Source organism: Octopus bimaculoides, chromosome 4 (assembly GCF_001194135.2).
Source record: "Octopus bimaculoides isolate UCB-OBI-ISO-001 chromosome 4, ASM119413v2, whole genome shotgun sequence".
Taxonomy (NCBI): domain Eukaryota; kingdom Metazoa; phylum Mollusca; class Cephalopoda; order Octopoda; family Octopodidae; genus Octopus; species Octopus bimaculoides.
The window spans coordinates 52976642-53000322 of NC_068984.1; the positions used below are offsets into that span (position 1 = coordinate 52976642).

General features: G+C 32.8%; 2 protein-coding genes across 8 annotated transcripts in view; one reads left to right on the plus strand and one right to left on the minus strand.

Annotated features, from left to right (window-relative positions):
• The first annotated feature begins 1350 nt into the window (after positions 1-1350).
• LOC106871831 (cyclin-dependent kinase 9) lies at positions 1351-14831 on the plus strand. 3 transcript variants are annotated; one of them, XM_052967072.1, is made up of 5 exons: positions 1351-2059; positions 9311-9653; positions 10130-10211; positions 11768-11858; positions 11979-14831. In XM_052967072.1, the coding sequence occupies exons 3-5, from the start codon at positions 10191-10193 to the stop codon at positions 12812-12814; spliced, it is 948 nt and encodes a 315-aa protein (XP_052823032.1). In that variant the 5' UTR covers positions 1351-2059; positions 9311-9653; positions 10130-10190; the 3' UTR covers positions 12815-14831. The 3 variants fall into 3 exon arrangements, with proteins under 3 accessions (XP_052823032.1, XP_014774032.1, XP_014774034.1); XM_014918546.2 differs by lacking the exon at positions 9311-9653 and having other exon boundaries at positions 1353-2059; XM_014918548.2 differs by lacking the exons at positions 1351-2059; positions 9311-9653 and adding an exon at positions 3508-3740.
• Positions 14832-17318: 2487 nt separating this feature from the next.
• Positions 17319-23681, minus strand: part of LOC106871829 (prominin-1-A) — a 144619-nt gene continuing 138256 nt past the window's right edge. For 3 of the 5 annotated variants that reach the window (XM_014918539.2, XM_052967069.1, XM_052967068.1), the window contains 3 exons: positions 23036-23199; positions 21080-21143; positions 17319-19715 (listed from right to left, as the gene is read on the minus strand). In XM_014918539.2, the coding sequence (XP_014774025.1) occupies positions 19670-19715; positions 21080-21143; positions 23036-23199 (274 nt within the window). In that variant the 3' untranslated portion in view covers positions 17319-19669. The remainder of the gene's footprint in view (positions 19716-21079; positions 21144-23035; positions 23200-23681) is intronic. The other 2 variants (XM_052967070.1, XM_052967071.1) reach the window with 2 other exon arrangements.

A 23681-nucleotide genomic window follows, 5' to 3' on the forward strand; every position in this document is an offset into this window, starting at 1 on the left:
TTCATTTTTGCCATAAATCAATAAGTAAAGAGTTAACAGCTTCTAAAGTTTGCAAATTTTGAGTAATTTTAGCCAACTGAAAACCAGACATATAGGTGCTGGTTTCCATAGTAACAAGCCAAGCTGCTATTCACGCGGTCATTTTTGGTTTATTGGATGTTGGTCGTGAAATGTGCTAAAAAGGCCTTAAATCAGACATAAATTTTTTTGTGTTTTGTATAATTGTATGAATTACCGTGTGTAGAATACAAATTCGGGAAAGTTTTCTGAAAATTCCAAAAAATGAAAAAGTTATGACGATTTATATGGCGTGCGTAAAGCAGAATTCCGCCAATATTTCGTCTGTTTAGTTGACAACATGTGCTGTCACGCACAAAATCACAGCTTCCAAATCCTGTTTTCTGATTGGGTAAAAATGATCAAACTTTAAACCTCTGGAACTTTTTAAAAACTTTTCTGGAAAAAGTGAATTACCTCCTGAGGTTCAGCGTGGAAAATTACATCAGTTCACCAAATTTTAAAATTTTCACAAAACATTGAAATTTCAACAGGAGCAACCAAACAGAAGAGATCTCTAGGATCTCCTGATGAAAGCACATCCGTCACATATATCTCTTGTGCCAGATGCTTCAACCCCCCCCCCCCTGCAGTATTACACTCATGTTTGGGACGGTGCTGCTACTGCGAACTCAGACATTCTAAAGTACATCCAGAAAGGAACCACTCGATCGATGGTTATAAAGTCACTCAGAGGCGCACTCTGTTCAACAGGCGAACTGTGTCTCTACTTTTGCCCAACGCTACTATAATGGCTTCTATTCCCTGGAGCTGATTAGACTCATGCCATTTCCATTCCACACGCTTTCCTTCCCCTCATTACCTCATACCCAGTTCTTGTGTAGAGAATGTCAGTCCACAGGAATTCCTCCTCAGCTTATATCTTTCTCCCAAGATGCTGCCTGTCCCTTCCTTCCAACCCAGCAAGTAAAATAAATAAATAAATACCGCAAGAAAAGCTCACTAATAACGGGGAAAGTAAAATATAAAAATTCACTTGAATTGCCGAAACGAATAAGTAGATGCTTTGAAATAATTAGAATCACTATCTTCATTCTCAAAACCATAATGATAACATTTAGTTACCCTAACATTGTTGAAAATAAGACATTTCCTATTATAAAAAATATAGCATAATTGAAAAAAAAAGATTATGTATGAACAAATTTTCAAACACTTCGTTTCGGTAATTCAGAATGATACATTATTTATTTACACTCTCCATTTATCGCATATTTCATTTTTTTCATAAAAAAAAATAAAGATTACTTAATTTTTTTAATTAGGAAGTTAGAATTTGGTTAATACAATCAAACTTCTGTAAAAAAAACTCATAAGAATCTAGTGTCTACAAAATAAATATAGTGAAAAAGATTCGTAAAGTTAATGTGTGGTGAGGTGAGGCGAATTTTGATGTTCGGGCAGGTTCCTTGTTCGTCAAAATCCACTTGGTCACAATTATACATGAACCTATTTTAGTGTACGAATCTTTATAATGTGTGTAATTGCTATTTATATTTTTTTAAAAGTTTTTGACTGTTACCCCATTTTTTACTGAAACCCTATTCGTTTCAATTACAACGAGTGTTTTGCATTTGAAATACAAAGATAATAAAGATTTTTGTTCTAGCTTCAGAAAAAAAGGTGACAAATCAAATAATTATTTCAGCACAACAGATACCTAAAACTAACATTAGCATTAAAGTAGGTAAGACTACAGGGACCCTCATCTAGACTAACAGCGATTATTGCCCCTTTAGAAACCCGGAAGTACATCATATGACGTTAGTCTTGTGTTACAATTGTACCACATTGTTTGGGCGCGAAAGCGCTAATATTTTACAAATAAATTGTTTTCTTTATATTCCTAATATTTCATCCTGGCGGCAGCAACTACTTCCTCGAGCACAATGAATACCAAGTACGATGATTTGGAATATCCATACTGTGATGATGTGAACAAATTTGATAAACTTGCTAAGATCGGACAAGGGACTTTCGGGTAATTATGGTGTATTTATATTCTACTTCCGGTCCTTTCGTTCATTTTATTTTTTTGTTCAAATAATTAGACACGAAATAAACTTCATTTATCGATTCTATACATAATTCAATTAAAATAAATTTTAGCGACATAAACTCTAGTGTCACTTTTCAAGTTAATGTTTGTTTTTCTATTATCATGGCTAGGACCTGAGCATGTTTTCATATGAAAGACGAGTATATTAAAAGGATTAGCTCATTGTTTTTCGCGTTTCCCCACATACTAAATAAAGGGCTTGTGGTGGATTTGTTCTCGGCGAATAAATTTTGGGATTCTCTTGAAAGTTGTTGAAAGGAAAAGGAAAAAAAAGAGGGTGTAATTTCGTTTTGATTCAAATGATTCAACCACGTGGTATTTTAAAACAAATCGCTTAGAACTTTAGGTTTTACTTTATCATATAATTCCCTACTGGAATCTCAGTCATTCTAGGATAACTTTGACTTTTGTAACTCTTGTACACGCTCAGCCCAGGTCATCTAGTATTTTGTGTACCGTTATCCAATATAGCCTTCATTTAAGATGGTTGGGTGAGATTTGGTTGCTATTTCTTACAGCTTAGAAGGCTAAGTAGAGATCCCATCATTGGTTCATAGATTTTGTATGTGTATTCAGAAGTATAGTTGTATAAATATTAATGAGCTTTGCCTTATTTCTTTTAGAACTGTGATCATTAATAAATTTACGTTCGTTGTTTAACCTTAGCTCAGATACAGCAAATCTAAGATGAAGGCTATCCCAGTCATGATCATTGAACATTTCTTTTTAGACTAGTGTGTAATTTGATGGAGACTGGCTGTTATTTTTAGCATCTTCCACGACCGCGTGGACACTTCCTCATTCATTGATTCATACACTTCTTTGTTTATGTATCCTGTGTAAAAAATACTCTTCATTTTCATGAATCAATTTTCCGTAATGATTGCTGTAGCGATGATCTCATTGTAATGCGAATGTTTCGTGGTCGGCGTTTCATCGCATTTGATTTCGTCACAAACTACGATGATTCTGTTGCAATCTTTTCTATGACAGGAAGTCATTAGTTCCGCCAAAGAACGATTAGCGTTCTTTCATTTTATTTTTCTTGCGTCCCCGACCAAAAGTGACCTTTTGATCGAATCCATGTAGAGTTTATTGGATTGTCATCACAACATATAGTGTGCACTTATCTTTTCTCTGGAGTGAACAATCCTACTTTATACACGCACACAAATATATATATATATTATGTAGATAGGGTTATAATACAAACTGTCCTCTTGAAGCACATCTACTTATTCCAATACTCCAAAATCGTATGTAGATTTAATATTTCTGAAAGGTATGCATAAAAGTTGGAAAATACTTGAAAATATTTTTTGTAGAGTAATTGCATATCAAAATAGAAGGTTAGAAAAAATTGGTATTATTTAGTCATTACACGTATTTCATTTGCTAATAGGAGTTACAAAACTGTACATGTAGGACATCTATTAAAGATTTTTCAGACAGAGAATCAATACAAAAAAAGTCTACCAAACCATAATAGTGGAGTTTCAATGATTGTTTGTGAGAACAGTATGCTGATAATCCAGTTCTTATAGCAGAATTTGTGGAAGATTTGGAAAAATTCTTGATATGAAAGAAAAACTTGGAAGTGAAAGTAAGCTTAGTCATGTCTAAAATTGTATTAAATAGAAAAGAAATCAGGACTCTGATGCTGTCAGGGAAATGGCCATGCTCAGTATGCAGAAAAGGAATAGATAGAAACTCCATACCGTGTACCTTGTATAAACAATCAATATAAAAGTGTAAGTGGGATCACCGGTAGGTTAACAACAGATAACTTTTGTATATGCTAGATGTACTAGAGTATTAAGTATGGCATGCACCATGGAAGCAGTTTCTTGTAGCTGCTCATAAGGCTCTCTGGAAGTAGTCAATGGCTTTTGTTCCCTAGATATCCTATTTAGCATTTGGTGGGTGGGTGCTGTGAAAGCATAGTGGCCCAAGTAAGAACGAGGTGGAAAAAATTCAGGGAGCTACTACTGCTGGCAACAAAGGGCTTCTCCTTCAAAGTGAAGGGCAGATTGTAAAGTGAAGTGCTACTTGGTAATGAGACCTGGGCCCTGGATACAGAAGTTTTGTGGAGGCTCCAAATAAGTGAAGCAAGCATACATTGCTGAATGTATGCTTACACTGACATGTTTGAATAATGCAGTACAAATGACTTGGGAGAAAAGCTGTATATAAAAGATATCAGAAGTAGTTTGCAAGAGAGAACATTACTCAAAGTGGATGGTGCTTGAGGTAAAGAAAACTGATCTCAAGATGCTGAATCTCACTAAAAAGTAAAGAGAAAGAAACAATTAATGCTTAGGCAAGCATGGCAGAAATAAAGGAGAATGTTGTTGGCTGGGATGTTTTTGTTGCATTTATCTGTTATATTATTCTACTTCCTTCTCACACTGTGTTTCTCTTTCACAACCTTCTTTCCTGGAATGTTTTCTCTACATTCATCATCTCTTTCCCCTCTTTTTTCCCCCCAACATTTCTTCGTCTCTGTTCATGCTGCATATATTCTCTACTCCCTTAACTCTATGGTACTTGCCAGTCTCACTTCTCTTTGCTGCATTCACCTACTGCTCCCCATAGTCTCCCTATCTGGAATACTTCCTCCACATTCTTCTCACTTCTTCTATGGTACCATTTAGCCCCCTCTTCCTCTTCCTGCACTTACCCTATCTTCTTGCATCCTCTGCCTCTGATACAGTTCTTTCCCCCAGTTTTTTTACTTCTTTAACACCTCATCACTTCCTCTCTGACCTACATACACGACCCCTACACTTGTCTTTCATTTAGTGACCAGCAAACCCTTGCCACTCATCTCTCTTTCATGTTCTCTTTTCCTCACACTTGTAGTCATCCTTATAACAATAGAATAACACCAGATACTCCCCCCCCCCACACTACTCATCACATTCACCTTTACTACTCTGTCCCTGTCTCACTAAACCTTAACATTAATCCCTTTCTCTTTTCCTTGTCCCTTCCATACTCCCTCCCCCAACAGTACCTCTCCACCACCACCCTACAATAACTATAAATCTGTTCCTCATCATTACATTACTCTCATCACCATGGCTAAGATCATCACACTCTCTCCTATTCTCTTTTCAGTTATAGGGGCTCTTTAGGTTTTTTGCTCTTGCAGGTTGCAAGGTAACCTATCAAGAAAAGTATTTAGTGCTCTCTTTAAAGTGTTTAGCCTTAGGAAAGACATCCAGCTTTAGAAACCATGCTGAAATTGAGACAATAAATCCAATGCAGTCCTCTGGCTCAGATTATCTTGTTGAAAATTTCAAATCACTCCTGCTTAAAATGATTTTATATATATATACAAATACAAAATAGATATAGAAATACATAAATATATATCTCTTTAAAAATGGGGACGGTTGGTTTATGATATACCATAAAGGGTTTAGCTTTATGGCATATCTTCAAAATATGGAGGGGGAAAGCCTCGTTACTCAAAGGTAAACAATTGGGAATTATCTCCCTTCGCTATTGGTTATTGATTTCTGGCTGTGCCATCATCTTGTGGGCTCCAAATAACTAGCAGGAACCTCCTAAAATGGCTGGATGCTCTTCTTGTTGCCAACACTTACATGTTTTTCAAGTAAGATCTTATTCTACTGGTCTTCACAAGTGCAGAGCTACAAGACATATTGTTTACAGGGAGTAAAGAGATACATACATGCATGCACTCAATTATTACTAGTGGGAGTGTTGTCTGATTTTTTTCCCTTCTATAATTGTTTCATCAAGGGTTGTTTCATGTCTTTAGACAATGACTGTCCATATAAGGTTTTTATTGGAGGCTATTTTCAACAATTTGTAATCATTGCTTTGTTCTTGGTCAACATTAGTTGAATCTTTGTGCAAATACCAAGTAGTGTGTCCATTATTTATACTGAGAAAGAGTATACATGTATTTTGGTATAATCCTTTCAAAACAAAATAAAATAGCAGCTGTTGTTTAAACACAGGTTGTTCTTAATTGGGTTGGCCTTTGATCAAAGACTGCTGTTATCTCATCTATGTCCTTTGTGCAGAAAACCCACTCAAACATAAAAAGTTCTTCAGTTTGGAAGGAAAACTACTTGTATGATGAAGTTAACCTTCCGTGGTTAATCCATATAGTCACAATACTTTGAGAGGTGGCAAATTCACAGAATTGCTAGAGTGTTGGATAAAATGCCCCTTTGACATCTGTCTCAGATCACTGTGCTCCAAATTCAAATCCTGTTATGGTCAGCTTTGTTTTTCATCCTTTCAGGGTTGATAAAACAGAGTACCAGACCAAAGTAGTGATTGGGAGGAAGTGTTAGAGCATAATTTGAAATTCCTTGTATCTGTTCTATCACTGTATTCTGACTTCAAAATCCTGCCACCTCTCACTGGAAAAATGAAAAATAAAAGGGCTTTTTGGGGACATTGCAAAAAATGGTGAGAAGCTTGAGAAGGCCTTAAACAAATGCTTATTTCAGTTTATCACACTCAACACCAGCTGTTAATAGAGGGAACTTTCAAGTCCTGTACTTAGATTTTCTTATAGTTCTTTTCTGTTAAATTAACACCCATTGATTGCTTTGATGATTATCATTTTCAGTTTTACTGTATGAAGTTGGATGTGCTTATGGTTCATTCTAATGTCACAATATTAACAGTAATACACAGTCTTGTCTAGAGATAATTATGACCTAAAATAAATGCAGTCATATAAATTTACTATATTTTATATAAATTGATTTAGAAAGATGCTGACAGTCATCAGTTAGTTCAGGACTGCTGATTCACCTAAAATTGCTTCCAAAATGTACAAATAAATAATAGACGCTGCACATAATTGAATGAAGCAAATATGTCACCGAAGAGCCTTTTAACAACACACAATGCTATTAAATTCTCTTTGAATTTATTTTAGATGTTGAAATTTAATGAAATAAATTTAAAGTGAATTTAACCCATTGACTGTCCTGTAGGTTACGTGAAACACAAGACATATTTCCTTGATGTCCCTGCATTGTATATGAGAGACATTTTATCTTTTATCATTTATTTGTTTCAGATGCTGGACAGCAGCCATACTGGCGCACTGTCTTGAAGGGTTAAGTTGAACAAATCGACCCCAGTACTTATTTTTTTTTTAAGCCTGGTACTTATTCTAGTGGTCACTTTTTGCCAAACTGTTAAGTTACAAGGACATAAACAAACCAGCATTGTCAAGTGGTGGTGGGGACAAACAAATACACACTCACAGATATATACATATACAATGGTCTTTCAATTTCCATCTACTAAATCTACTTGCAAGGCTTTGGTCAGCCTGTCACTATAGTAGAAGACACTTGCCCAAGGTGCCACACCGTGGGCCTGAACCTGGGACCATGTGCTTGGGAATCAAGCTTCTTATCACACAGCCACATCTGTGCCTATTCCCAATTTTTCTCAATTACTACAGTAACTTGGGACGCACAGAAGGAAAGCTTTATATTTACTCAGAATGTATGAAAACAGGTTAACTAAAAGCCTGAAAACAAGTATGGACATGTAGAACAAATTTTTGAAAATGCTTTGGACAGGCAAAAGGTTAATAGCCTTATGTGTTACTAAACTGCTCTTCCACAATGTAGTTGCTTTAAATTCAATACATTCTCTTAGATTAAGTCACAGATAAATACAACTCCAAAATATTTTATTAGTAACTTTTTCTAATGTCTTACTATGTTTGTGGATATTATATTCTTAGTTTTTGTAAGAATATAGAAATCATTGGGAAAATGTCATGTAGTCTATGATTTTACTCCTTCTAAAGATGTGCTTGCATGCAAAATTTCAGTTGCTTGGGTACAAAACTGTGACTTACAACTTGCAACATACTGTATTTTTTTGGTGTATAAGACACACTCTTATTTTACAAGGATATTTTGTGGGAAAACATTTAGTATGTGTCATCATATACCTATTGAAAGACATTTTGAAGTGGTTTTGTAGGGAAAAAAAATGAATGATTCTGTGCAAATAAAAACAATATTGGGACAAGATATTGGAATAAAGTATGAAACTATAAATAAACTATGTTATAGGAGTACTGAATTTTAGTTCTTTCACTTTAGTGACTGGAAAAATTGAGAATGTGTATCGTATATGATACATGGATGCCAACAAAATATTGGGTCATCCCATAAATAATGCGGTTTTATTTTTCAAAGTTAAGTTCTTTCCTAATATAAAATATACTCTCCTTCATTTTCTACAATGCTTTTCCATCTATCTGGTAGACTTGCAAGGCTCCTCTTCCAAAATTCACTTACATGTGACAAAAAATACTTCTCCAGTACTGTTTTGACTTCATCTCTACAGAATTCATATTTTTTCTGTCCAACTGAATTTGAAGACTGCGGAATAAATGATAATCAGATGGAGTAAGAATGTCTGACGAATTTGGTGGATGGGACATCGTTTCCCATTCAAACTGCTCCACCCTTTGGAATGTCATCCTCACTGTATGTGGCCAAGCATTATCCTGATGGAAGAACATGGCACTGACTTAAATGACTGGTTGAACAACCAAATCCAAGCTTCTCTGCTAGTTCCTCAACAGTTATGATGGGATTTTGTTCCACCAGGGTTTGCAGGATGTCCTCGACGAGCTCTACAGATCATCTAGGATGTAGTTTCCAGTTCAGAATTTCTGGAACCATCGTTGACACTGGATTACTCGTATTGTCTGATCCTCATATACTGCATTAATATTCCTTGCACTTTCCATTGCATTGTTGTCTTCATTGAACTCATAAAGGCAAAATATGCCGAATATTTTCCTTTGTTACTTCCATTAAAGCTTTCAAAAAAATAACTTAAAAATTGAACTGCACTATGTATAAGGTCATGGTAAAATTATTACCTGCTTTTATAGCAAGTTGATGCAGGTAGTTTATCCTGTCCCCCTCCAACTTCTAGTTCATGCAATTGAAAAAACTTCATTATTTATGGGATGATCCAATATGTCCTGTGTATCACATCTGATACACAGGACATAAAGTGTTAAGTAAAGCATGCAGTCTTAATCAGATGTGAAATAAATTTATTAAACCTTATCCAAGGGAATGTATTTTAGCAAGTTTAATTATTATCAGCAGCAATTTATTAATTTCTATTTTGCAGCTAATTTTATCAACAAAAATGAAATATTTGATGGACAACTGACAGTAAATACCAAAGAAAATTTAGAATGCATTGCTAATATATGCTAGTTTAACTCTTCCAACACCAACTTACCACAAGTGTTTATATTAAAGTGTTCAGAATCATGGGAAAATATTACACTCAAGAATTTGTTTTGTTGAATTTTACTATGTGTGTCTCAGGCTTAGAACTGGTATACTGTATATGTTGTAAGAGATGTACCAAAAGGGTTGGCATTATGTTGTGGGTCCCTGTAATGCTAACCCCAGCTTTATCAGTGAAAAAGTTTTCAAAATTAAGTTGAAAAATCAAAAACACAAAGGTAATAAATTTTTGTTTTAAATATTGTTACAAAAGGATCAAAAATTTGTTGAATATGTTTGTAACATAAAAGCTTGATGCTTATTTGTAAAAATTAGTCATTTATTGAAATAAAGAAATTTCCCATTTTCTTTTGAATATTTTGACTCTCCCATGTCCTGCTGATAGGATGGACTCATACTCCCTGCATCAACTACTCTACCCCATGGGGATATTATTTTCTTAGATACAGATTTCAGTTCGGTTTGATGAAAGAGAGCAGCAATCTGGAGTATGAAAAGGAATTTGCCCATACAATCATTTTCTGCTCCTCTGATGTATATCTGACAAAAGGATGAACTCTAAAATGACAATTGAAATGTCTATATTATTTGGTTGCCTCACTTTGCATTATGAGGTATTTCTTATTAATGTAATTCTGTTAGAAACAGCAAATAGTTTTAGGTGACTAATGGATATTTATTGTTCATTTTACAGAGAAGTATTTAAAGCTCGGTGTAAGAAGACCAAAAAACTAGTTGCATTAAAGAAGGTTCTGATGGAAAATGAAAAAGAAGGCGTAAGTTTTGTACTGAAAATTTTTATCAAAATAATTCTAAATTAACTAACATATCATGTTAATTGGCACATAAAATAGACCATTTTGAGCGTGGCCGTTGCCAGTACCTCCTGACTGGCCTTCATATGGGTGACATGTAAAAGCACCCACTACACTCTCTGAGTGGTTGGCGTTAGGAAGGGCATCCAGCTGTAGAAACTCTGCCAAATCAGATTGGAGCCTGGTGTTGCCATCCGGTTTCATCAGTCCTCAGTCAAATCGTCCAACCCATGCTAGCATGGAAAGTGGACGTTAAAGGATGATGATGAATGATGAGAAAATCATATTGATAGCAAAATGGCAATCATTAGATTGTTGGGCAGAATGCCTCAAGGTATTTGTTTTGTGTTCAAATGCTGCTGAAGGTAATTTACTTTTCATTCTTTTGGGGTCAATTAAAAAAAAAAATGCTAATCCTGGGCAGTGGATTGGCAGGATTAAGAATATCAGACTGAATGTCTTTCGGTTTTTCTTCTGGCTCATTGCGTTCTGAGTCCAAATCCTGCAATGTGTGGTAGACTTATTCCATCACCCAGTTTAACATCACTGTCTGGTACTTTGAGTGCCTTTAGCAGAATCCACTCTGCTGCAAGCATTCAGGCCTGATCTCTGGTTTGAAGATACTTTCCTCTCTCTCCACTAGTCTTGGAAGCCTTGTAAAGGGTCATGAGCACTGCTTTCCCTCTTAACTAGATAATAATAAAAAACAATTTGGCATCTAATTATAAATTTTGCTTGATGTCTGAAGTTATTTCTTGAAAAAGTACTGTGAGTGTTTTTTTCCTTGTTCCCTTTTTCGCACTACATAATTTCTCATTAGTATCTTTTAATGTTCTTAATATTAAATGTTAGCCCTAACTGAAATGTTGTTTCTCAAGTGAATATCATTTATTAATCATTTATTCTCTAAGCATATCTATTCTCTTTGCTAACCAATGTACAGTCTTGTACATTTACTTAATGATTTTTTTTTTCACAATTGCAATAGTTATGGCTATGTTTTACTGATGAGGTTATAATAACACTGAAATATACCTTTCATACTTGTCACAGTTGTTAAAAATAGTATTACTTATTTATTAATAGTGTTCTTTCTTCAATACAAAGTTATTTCTAGTTAGTTTCTACATTAAACATGTTAACGCTCATCATCATTATCATCATTTAACATCTGTTTTCCGCGCTGGCATGGGTTAGATGGTTTGACTGGAGATGGTAAGCCGGAGAGCTACACCAGGCTCCTGTCTGTTTGGTTTCTGTGACTGGATTCCCTTCCTAACACCAACCACTCCACAGTGTAACTAGCTCTAGCCATGACCATGATTTCACTTAGTTTGACATGTCTTCTCAAGCACAGAAATTCACCAGAAGTCTTGGTCACTTGTCATTGCTTCTGTTAGACTCAACATCTGAAGATCACATTTCACCGCTTCATCCCATGTCTTACTGGTTCTACCTCTTCCACATGTACCTTCCACACTGAATTAATTAAATGTTTTTTGATGGATTTCTTCCAGTTCCCCATCACAGCATTAAGAGAAATCAAGATTCTACAACTTCTGAAGAATGAAAACATTATTAATCTTATCGAAATTTGCAGAACTAAAGGTAAGTCTTGTCTTTTTTGCTATCTCTACTTTAGTAACTATTGTACTTTCTTTTCTTCTTGCACTTGATGTTTTGTTTTTAAATTTTTTAATCTTCAAATATTCTTGTATTTTCTTTCAGCCACAAGTTACAATCGGATGAGAGGAACATTTTATCTAGTATTTGACTTCTGTGAACATGATCTGGCAGGTTTGCTAAGCAACGTCCAGGTAAAATTCTCTCTTGGAGAAATCAAGAAAGTCATGCAACAGTTACTGAACAGTCTCTACTTCATCCATAGTAACAAAGTCCTTCATCGAGACATGAAAGCTGCCAACATTCTTATTACCAAACATGGTGTACTCAAGCTGGCTGATTTTGGTTTAGCTCGTGCATTCAGTTTGAAAGGTCAGCCTAATCGTTATACAAACAGAGTAGTGACCCTTTGGTATCGGCCGCCAGAACTGCTTCTCGGCGAACGAAATTATGGTCCACCTGTTGATCTTTGGGGAGCTGGGTGTATCATGGCTGAAATGTGGACACGCAGTCCTATTATGCAAGGGAATACTGAACAGCATCAACTACAATTGATTAGCCAGTTATGTGGGTCAATTACACCAGAAGTATGGCCTGATGTTGAAAACCTTGACTTGTACAACAAAATTGAACTTCCAAAGGGTCAGAAGCGTAAAGTAAAAGACCGCTTAAAAGTTTATGTCAAAGATCAATATGCTTTAGATTTGCTGGACAAATTGTTAACACTTGACCCTTCAAAGCGTTGTGATAGTGATACTGCTTTAAACCATGATTTCTTTTGGACAGATCCAATGCCTACTGATTTATCTCGTATGCTGTCACAACATACAACCAGTATGTTTGAATTTTTAGCTCCTCCACGTCGACGAGGTCCAACACAACACCATGTCCAAGCTCGACCCACACAAAATCCTGACCAACATTATGAAAGAGTATTTTAATATTTTTTACCTAACTATAAATCCTTTACTAGTTGTTGGCTAATGCTGACACACTCCCATCCATCATTGACAACTGGAAAGGTTTATATTCAAATAACTGTGATTTGTAAGAAATTGCTTTTCAAATCTGAATTTGGTTTCCCTTTAAATAGTATGCTGTTTAAAAAAAAATCAATTTCTTTAGCTGTAAATATTTTTCATAAAAAAAAAAAAGTTATTTTTTTATTGATATTTTTCTTGTTACGTGTAACAGTAGTTTTAAATTTTTTATTTACTACTTAATTTTGCAAATCAAGTTGTCTAAATCTTAAATTATTTGTTTTATATTACTAAAATTGTGTTTAATTATCTTGTAAGATAAGGATGAAGTCAAAGCTGACTTAGAAAATTAAAACTGAAAATGTCTGTGTGCACATGTGAAGACAAATTTGTGATTAAACCTGTTGTTATAAAGTAAACAAACTTTTGCATCATTAATGTCAATTACTTTGGCTGAATAAGTTCTGGAAAACAAACAATAGTCTATGGAGTGAATAGTGATTGTTAATACAGATCAGCTTAAAGCGAACAAACCTCAAACATGTTACAGTATGATCAGGTTCCTTTTTTTTTTTGTATATCCACATCAACATTGTTCAATGTCTTCCTTTTTTTAATATTTGGGTCTTACTTCTAGTGACCATATAGTCTATCATAACTCAAAGAAAGTCCACATGAATCCCTCAAGCTCTGATAAGATATTTTATAACAAATGAGTGGCTGAGATATCTCATTATAAGGCCTAAAGGCTACTTCAAGAGATATACCATGTCAAATTATACACTATGGGTTTATGTATTTAGTTATGAAAATTTCTTCTGTTGACGAAAGATCCTACCAACTATCATCGTATCATAATCATTTAAACATCTCAACGGTAATAGAGACTGCCATTAATCCTAACCTTCTCCAACACTAAATTCTCTCCCCTTAATCATCAGTATTGCTTTTGTACGGTCAAATTTATTGGAAACCTCTGACGTTCTTCAATTAGTTCTTGCCCTTGTGAAAACATTGTTTTGTCTTCCACACACCTCCCATGCAGATGATATCATCCTCCATAACATTTTGCATCTTGGCATCATTCACATGAACCTAGAGACTTCATGCCAAAAATTGCACTGACTCCAAAAGATGCTCCAATGCAGTAATGTCAATCTTGTCTCCTTTAGCAGTACAAGGATACAGGTACTGAGTTTTAAAAAAAAACCTAAGAGATAAATAATTATGCTAAGTGTATGGAACACCATTCTAATGAAAACTTTTTGGATGTTTGTGTTGGAATAAAATGCACCACTAGTATATAATTCATATCAAATCCCTAACCTGCTGAACTGTATTTTCAGCACGGTTTAAAATATTTCTGAAGAACATCTTAGATATCTTTTCAGTACATCAATTAATGTATTTGAAGAATGATCCTAAACAGGATAATCTGGCTTACAGGTGGTCTTTCATGGATATATAAAATAAGGTTATAAGTGCTCACAATCTATGCATGGGAGTTTTGGTCAATAAAGCTATGATTGGTTACAAAAGGCATTTGAAATTTCATAAATGCTTAATGAAGAGATGTATTAGTTTGGGTTTGTGTCAATTCATGAAACTCTTTAACAAAATTATATTGGGAAAAAGACCAACAATGCTACCAGATCTACACAATCCAGGAACTGGGTAAAATCATGATAATCTTACTATTAGCCCTATCACAGAATGAAATAAAAATTTTAAAGATTTTTTTTCTTTGTACCCACTAAGTTTTATAGTCACCTCCCAAAATCAAACATATTACTCATAAACAAGCATTAAAAAAATTTTTAATTATTGTTGATATAACGCTTGATTCTATTCCTTATTTATATAAAAGATAAAACCATTTTAACTCTTTAGCATTCAGATTACTCTGTCAAATGTAATGCTTATTTATCTGCATTGTTTTAAATAAATTTTGCATTATCTTTAAGCTTTGAAATTTCAATGATGTGATTTTTTATTTTTACAATGACATTGTTGGATAAATTTGACTAGTTTGAACATAAAACAGGATATGGGTGGTTTAAATGTTAAAGAGTTAAGAAAACCCACAGAATGTTTATCAGCAGACTAACTCTTCTCAGATCAACAAGACAATGTAGTAGACACCATCACATCTAGAATCTGCAATTTCCTGAACAGTGTACCACAAAGATATCTCCTCACCTTGTTCTATGTAACCACATACCATTTCCACACATCCTCAAAACAGAGATAACATCGAACATCATCTAGACATTGGTTCCAAAATCAAGAGCTACAATAACATCGTTCAAATCCATCACACGTTTTTTCTAGGAGCTTCTAGGAGTCATATTTTCCAAAAAAAACATGTTAGTCTTTAAAAAGAAAAGGACATATTGGAAGACAGAAAAAAAAAAAGAAAAACCTTTGAACACAGGCCTGCTCAATTTGGGAATAAGTAACAACTACCTTTCTTTCCAGCAAAACCAGACAACAATTATAACAAACCATCTCATACCATCAATCTGAAAAATTTTATGCGATCATTTGACATGCTAGAAGTAGCTGTCAAATCTTCCTTAGTTCACCCCTCACTATCTTCAAAAATAGGAATATAGTCCTAAATATCCCTAAACAAAAGAGTGTTGTTCCAGGCTGGAATGCCTTGGTCATAGGTCTGCTCAGTCAGAGCTGACCTGACTTTGTTAATTCTGCTGGGGCTACAATTTCTCTATAAGAAATCAAATTACAATTGTATTATCACAGGCTGTCACAAACCACCTGCACAATGAAACATACAACATGAAATACCAAAAGACTACTTAGATACAAAAAGGGCAGTTTATATTTCAGTAGTCTGTACAACCCCCAGTCCTTGTCACTGCATGTACATTCACTCCAAAACACTGACACATCTCTTTTCAGTTCAGAAACATTTCCAACCACATGGTTATGGGTTGTTTCACTGTATGACACCTTAAAAAAGTATCTCAGGCCAACCAAATCTTTGTGAGTGGATTTGGTAGATGGAAAAATGAAAAAAGCCCACCATATATATATGTGTTTGTGTTTATGTCTGTCTACCACCATTGCTTGATAACTAGTGTTGGTGTATTCACATCCTTATAACTTAACGGTTTGGCAAAAGAGACTAATAGAATAAGTTACTAGACTTGAGAAAAAAAAGTCTTTGGGTTGCTTTGTTCAACTAAAACCCTACAATGCAGGGCCACAGTAAAATGACTGAAACAAGTAAAGGTAAAAGATACAAGATTTCAAAATATATACACATAAAAATAGCAGCATTACTCGTGTTATTAGCCTTATACTACAGTGTGATGAAATGGCTGTCACCAGAATCTACAGTGAGGAAGTCTTCTCTAGCATATATATGAAGCTACATGTCAGAATGGACAGCCTGGTCTTCAAAGAGACAGAAGTATAGATTATCTAGAACTTTTGATTGCATTTAACTGTTTTGCCAACTACCTACAAGCAGTAAGGATAGGCTTTTTTTTTTTTTTTTTTTTGGAGAGAAGGAGCTAATCTCTTATTTGCTTGCACGATAATTTTCTAAAACCTTTGATACTAAAAAAATATCTTAAAAACAAAATGTTTTTATTGAAATTGATGAAATTAAATTATTAAGGGGTTTATTAGCAAAATCTCCAGATATCAAATCGTAGACAGACAATTTATGATTTGGGTTTACTGTTAATCTATTTAAAAGGAAAAAAACTACTATATTAACATATTGAACACTGGGATAGAAACCTAAATCCTGCAAACCAAGTCTAATTTTGGCATATGATTTTAGTTATTTAGCTAACAACTTTGGAAAAAGTTACATCTTTACTTTCTGTACATTCCACTCCCATCTCACATTTTGTCTCTCTGAAGAAATTAATTAAACAATTCAGATTTATGCTTTTTGCTCTACAGCAATTGTAAATGGTACCAGGAAAGAGGAGAATCACAGCTTCAAACTTTTTCTACATAAAACTGTTTTTAAAATTATTGTATTGATATTTAAATGTTTAACTTGAAACATTTAAAACAATTTTCCTCTAATTTGCTCCCCTTTTTTATAGTGAAATAGTCTTTCTTTTATTTAACCCATTAGCATTTAAACCAACCATATCCAGCCAAAATATTCTGTTTTATTATCAAACTGGCCAGCTCTGGCCTCTCACAACAACCCTACAATATCATTCTGGAAATTAAGTTACCTCTTCAAAATCTCAAAGCTACAACATAGTGCATGATTAATACAAAGCAATGAGAATAAATAAGCATTACTTCTGACAGAATAATGTGAATACTAAAAGGTTAAATGTAATTTGGTAAAATGTTGCTATACTATATTAATGAAGAATTGTTCAGGAGACTTTATTCATGTCTTATACTTAATGAAGACCACCAAAATGATTGTAACCATTTTTTTTTCAGTAACAACAAAACACATAAATAAAATGTTGGTTTCTTTTTCCTTTAATATCTTATCAAAATGAATGTTAAAATAGCATACTTACTAATGTCATGTTATAGAAAAAGCCATACTATTTTAAGGCACTTGAAATATCTACCAATAATGAAATTGGGAAGAGACAAGTTGACAACAGCAGTTGGCTATGAAATCATAGAAGGAATATGTGGTAGAGACTGTCATATGTTGACAATATAAAATTAAATAGTTGTGATGGCATCAACAAAGAACTTGAAAGTTCTTCATTCTATATTAATATAATCAACTAGCCCAGTTGTTGACAACAACGAAAATTCCATTAGAAAAAGTACAGGGATGACATGTAAATAGCTCTCAACTACTCTGGATAGTAAAAAATATGAAATGAAATTTTTCATAAAAATAAATTTAAAAGTTGGTTTTAAAATGCTAACAATATTTGTAAGTTAAACACAAGTCAATTGAACAGAAATGTGTAAGTATAATCTTGATTTATTCAGCACATGTCATAAGACAGTTGTTCAGCAGTCATGTATGTTAATCCATATATATAAATGTTAAATGAAAAGAAAAAAAGTTAAATGGCCAGAACTCAAATAATTAAGATTATCACAGTCATACATTTAGATATAAAATAAAATGAAACCATCTGAAATAAAATGGTCTGACTGATAAGAAATTAAATTTGAATGGAAAATAATAATAAATAAAAAATTTTATATTTTGAAAATTGAAAAAGCGTCTAAATATCATTTAAAACCCCTCTCCCTCCCAAATTTAAGCTAAGACTTACTAATGTATAAGGATACTTTGCTGTGTATGAAACTCAGGGTTTTTTGTTTTTTTTTAATGTTTTGAGTTAAAAAACGCCAAGAATTTATTACTGATCTGTGAGAGTAAAATTTGGGCAACTATGATCATTTACAAATACCAGCTTGATGCTAAAAAAAAGAGGGGTGTGATGATGGAGGTGAAATTGAGAATCTGTTTTACAAAGGGGTTTGTTGATAAACTACAATCAAGAAAAAGGAAAATGGAAATATATAGAGATTCTTGTATTTATAAATAGTTTGAGCAAAGGGAACTGGTCGATATTGCAACAAATTCCAAAAATGTTCAAATACTTAAATATAAGTAAGTTTAAGAAGATTTTTTTAAAATTAGAGAAATAAAAAGCTCATCTTGAGCAAAGTTGATCATTTTATACATTTTATGTAATTTAAATCTGTTATCAAAAAGGTTTGATAACAAGTTCCAAATTTCTGACAAAAGTCCAGTTGAGTGATTAGACCAAGACCTCTTTCATTCAAGTCAACTTTGATAGAATAGATTTTCAATAATCTAACCAACAAGAAAAATTCACTGAATGGAAGCATAAAAAGAAATACATTTTTTTTTTCTTTGTACAATGTAAGCCATGTATTACTTGATGCTTAAAATATTGTTATATTAAAGATAAATTTATTCAAAGGTAAATGAAAAAATATATTTTATTGTCAAGTTATTAAAATGTATGTTTTGTATTTTTTTTCCTCCTGCAGCAAATAGAAGTTTTTATATCAACTCCAGACGAAATATGATGAAACCAAAAAATTTTGAGGGGAATTAAATATTTTCTTACTGAATCTTAACGAGAATGATGGTGGATAAATTAAACTAAAGTTTAATCAGTAAACAGCTAAGAGAAATCAATATTTCAATGTAACTGATACACTTATCACAGGCTATAGATTCCCAGAAGCAATCACTAGTTAAACATAGCTTCATAATTTAGGTAATATGTCATGATTGTGATTACTGAGACCTAAGGAACTTTATTATAAAACACAATCATCGAGATCACCAGATTTCATTCAGTTTTTGTCAGATGAATTATTTTACTAATTATTTTTATAAGAACATATCAAAATAACTAGACTTCCTATGAGTGGTCAACAGAAATAAATGATATGGAAGAGAGAATCTAAACTCAGGTTGGGTTTGAGCCAAGAGCAGGGAGAAAAATTCCAAGTAAAGAATTGTGATATGAAAAAAACTCATGAAAATTGGAATGTTTCGTTGAAAGAAAAAAAACAAAAAGCAAACAAAACATTTTTTTGAAATGATGATTTACAAAGTTTTTAGTCCAACAAATCAGAATTGGCACTAGAAAACAAATTTAAATAACCTTGCACTTTTCTTTCGCAACAATAATATATTAGTCTAAAAACTTAGAGAAATAAAATATGAAAGATGAAGAGCTTGAAAAGAATCGAATATTAGATGCACTGGACTTAGTGTATAACACTGACATCATCCAGTTTAATTCCAATGAAGATATGGTTTCAAGTAAAGTGACTTATGATCCTTCATGTTCAAATATCAGAGTTGGGATTCAGTAACGGTTCGGGTTCATTCTTGCTGCAATAAGAAAAAGGGAATATTTCAATGGCACTGTTTATGGCTAAGCGTTGAAGTGCTTTAAATGAAAGAGAAACTGGATAAGTAAACAATTTTGAATGCATTGGTTTTCTTTTTTTTTTTTTTGGTGGGGGTAATTTGGAATAAATATGAAAAATCTTCAGACTGAGTACAAAACTGAGCTGTTGTACGTATCTGGAAACTCACTGTTAAAAGAAAATGAGTTTCTCAGTTCTATGTGAGAAATAGCTCTCGAATGATACAGTTCATTTAAGAATGTAACTCAGTTTGTTTTTAAAATGGCAGTATAGGAATTAATTACATTGTGAAGGAATTATGATAGCCATTGGAAACGCTGTTATATTAACATTTTTGTTTTATTTTGTGATAGTATGAAGTATAAAAAGAAATTCTTTTGGACATCTGCCTGGTCCAGTTCCACTGCAATGACTAGCTCATTGATGCATGAAAAAACATAGACATGTATAAATATACAACACTATCAAGAAAATAACAAAAATGAGTATAACAGTATATATGGATTGCTTCCAGCATGTAATGATTTTAGTTTCAACACAATCTAAGATCAAGTAACTTGCCAGGCAAATATACAACTCAGAAACATTAGAATCACAATTTGAAAAATAAAAAGAAAGAAAAAAGGAGTTTAGAACAACCTTCTACCAGAACATTAACAAAAAAAAAAAAAAAATGAAAAACCATTCAGTAATTTCAGATTCAAAACTTGGTATTTTACAATATGTGACAAACACACAAAAAATTTAAAATATAAAATTATAGGATAAACATGTAAACAACAACTTTAGGTGACAACTCAAACTGGATGCAGCAATGATGAATGATGTGTTATATATATATAAAGTGTAAATGTATTTCTAGTTTATTTTTATTTGCATACAACTCTCCTGTCTTTTATCAATGCTAAGATTTCACTTATGAAGATACCTCTAAATGTTACAATGTAAGCCACTCACACTTATGATTGAATCACACATTCTAAGAAGTTTCCAATACAATATTAGAATTTCTTCACCCACTAATCTATATCTATATACAGTTCTTCACTTTCAAATACCTATAAATTTACTTTGTATACATTATTCACTTGCTGATATATCTTCACCTTCAAATAACTACAGGTCTTGTTATACATTTATCTATTGGTACCACGAAATGTCTATAAATCTACTTACTATACATTACTTCACCTACTAGTATGACTAAATCTATTTCATATACAGTTTTTTTTTACCTCCAAATACTTGGCCCTAACTTCTGGCTTTAATTGATCCAAATGGATGTAGGAAATGATACATGAATTAGAAAATACATACTTTAATTACCTGTGGTGAGCTTGTGAGTCTTCATTTTCCCAAACAGTTATTTTTAAACGTGGAAAAGTAATATCTGATACGAAATAGTGGTACACTAATTATTAAGGCTTACTCTACTGGACTTGAGAATTATAAATTACATAATCCTTCCAAAATTTAATTGAAAGTAGAGAAAGAAGAAAAAAGAACCAATACCATTTATAACTCTTTCAATTTTGTCATCAAGTAGTCAACACGTTTCAGGAATAGCTTTATTAGTTTAAAAATATATTCCTTTTAGTCTTATGAAATGATTTACAACACCAGCAGGTGATAAAAACATCTCATTTTATGACCATTATATTGTGAAGTAATCACTAGATACAGGTTATATTCAGTTTTTAAAATACACACATATTTGGAAGAACCTCATCCAAAAGTGTCCATCTAAAGGTTAGTTATATGTATAATTTACATAAACACAGAGTATCTTCTGATACAAAACAACACCATAATCTACAATCTTTATTCAATTGCAACAAAGCTATATAGTTTAGGTGTAAAATCTTAAAATGAAATTGATTTGGAAGATTGCTATTTAAAATATTCTAAATCTTGTCAAAAAAACCAGGGAAAGCAAAAGATAAATGTAGATAGCTTGAAAAGTAGCAGAAAACATTTAGATTAACTTAAGCAAACTTCTAGAATAATCAGCAATAAATAAAAAAAAAAATTATCAAGTATAACTATTAGTCAATCCTGGAAGGACATAAATTTAAAAATTGTTTTAAATGAAATATGTAGAACAGTTGTATATTAGATAATGAATAAGAAATATTGGTAAGTTTCCAGAAAAAAAAAATGTAGCTGTGATTATAACGAGGCATGAAAGTAAGCTAAATAAAATATCAGTAATGAGGATTAGGTGAAGTATGATACTGACAGAAAAGGTAACATGAGCACTTAAGTAGTGAAACAACTTAATCTGTCTCAAGGAAGCTACATTTGAAGCTCAACAACTATGTCTATTGACTAATTTACTATAAATTTATAAAATTAAATTAAAATTCTAAAATAGAATAAAAGAAAAAATGTCCTGGATGATTTGCTATTAAAGTACTCTGGGAAAGGTAAGTGTGAATACTAAGAAAAAAACAGCTTAAAAGGTAAGAAACTTATTAACTTAAAGTACTGTTTAGAAGACAGACATTGAAATAAAATATAAGACAATTCCTCAGTAAATTAGATTTCTATTAATTCTATCAGCTACTTTGAATGTAGAACTGGCAAGAAGCAAAAACAAAAGAAAAAAAATTAAAAAAGCTATCATAGTCATGTGATTAAATTTGCTTTACAAACATATTCAGGGTTTGGTATCACTGTGTAGTACCTTGGACAAATATCTTTGACTGTAGTCCTAGGTTGACTAATGCTTTGAAAGTAAAATTTGGTAGCTTGAAATTGTGCACAGCAGAAAATGTTACTTTACTTATGGTGGTGTGTAAATGCTTGAAACATCCTCAAATCACCAATGTTAGCATAAAGTATGGCTTACTGATAAGAGACCTTTTCAGAAATTTAGAGATCGTGAAATTCACTACAAGGCTCTTAAGAAGTGTATAGCAGTCTAAGGCTTTGGACGTTAAAGATTTCAAGTCGATAAATATTTAAAGAACATATAACATAGTTGTTATATTAAATATTAGCATTTTAGAAAGGCTGATGGATAATGAATTCTAACACATGGAGCAGACAATTTAGGTCACTACTGAAGCTGTCTGGTCTTAGCATTGAAACATCATGCTAAACTAAAAATGAAAGTGTAACAAAATCATTCTAAATTGCAATGTTGTTCAACATCAATATTTGAGATAATATTGCAAGGCAGTACAAAAATGTATCATTGCAAACATAAAATTTAAGATACACAGACAAAGACAGCACAGACGAACAAACAGGCAGGAAAATGGAGATATCAAAACTTACTCTCTGGATAGGAAGGGGGAGGGTATACTGGATAATGGTTGATTTGGTTGGTAGGAACACCATAACTATAGTGTGAATGGGGTAGTGGCTGATACTTGTTACTTGGGGGATCATCATAGGTACTTTTGGACATTCCTTGAGGGTCTGACTTCCCCAGACTCACTCTACAACGGATACAAGAAAATCATAGTATTCACTACTCAGAATAGCAAACAATTTAGCAACAAATAAATAAAAAGCATTCTACATATTAACAATTTTAAAGCAAAGCAAAAAGTTAGATAAACTGAAAATAAAAATAAAAAATTAGAAATTTTGCAGAGCAATGTTAACAGTGAGATGTGCTGAAAAGTGTGTTTGTTACAGAATTTTATTTTAATTATCAAATATTCTCATATCTATCTGATACAGCCAAATTCCCATTAATCATGTCTTAAAATGTAAAATGAAATCTTTGAAGTCTCATCTCTCATTCAGAAAATACATACCAAACTTTTTCTCCAAAGAACTTTGTCCAAAATGTTGGAATCTTTTCACATTGGTAGCATATCGACTTAAATCATCTTACTTTTATACCAATAAATACAATTTCTTTAGTGATGCAGATCATCATCAGTCTTTTTTTTTATTTCTATCTTTCACAATT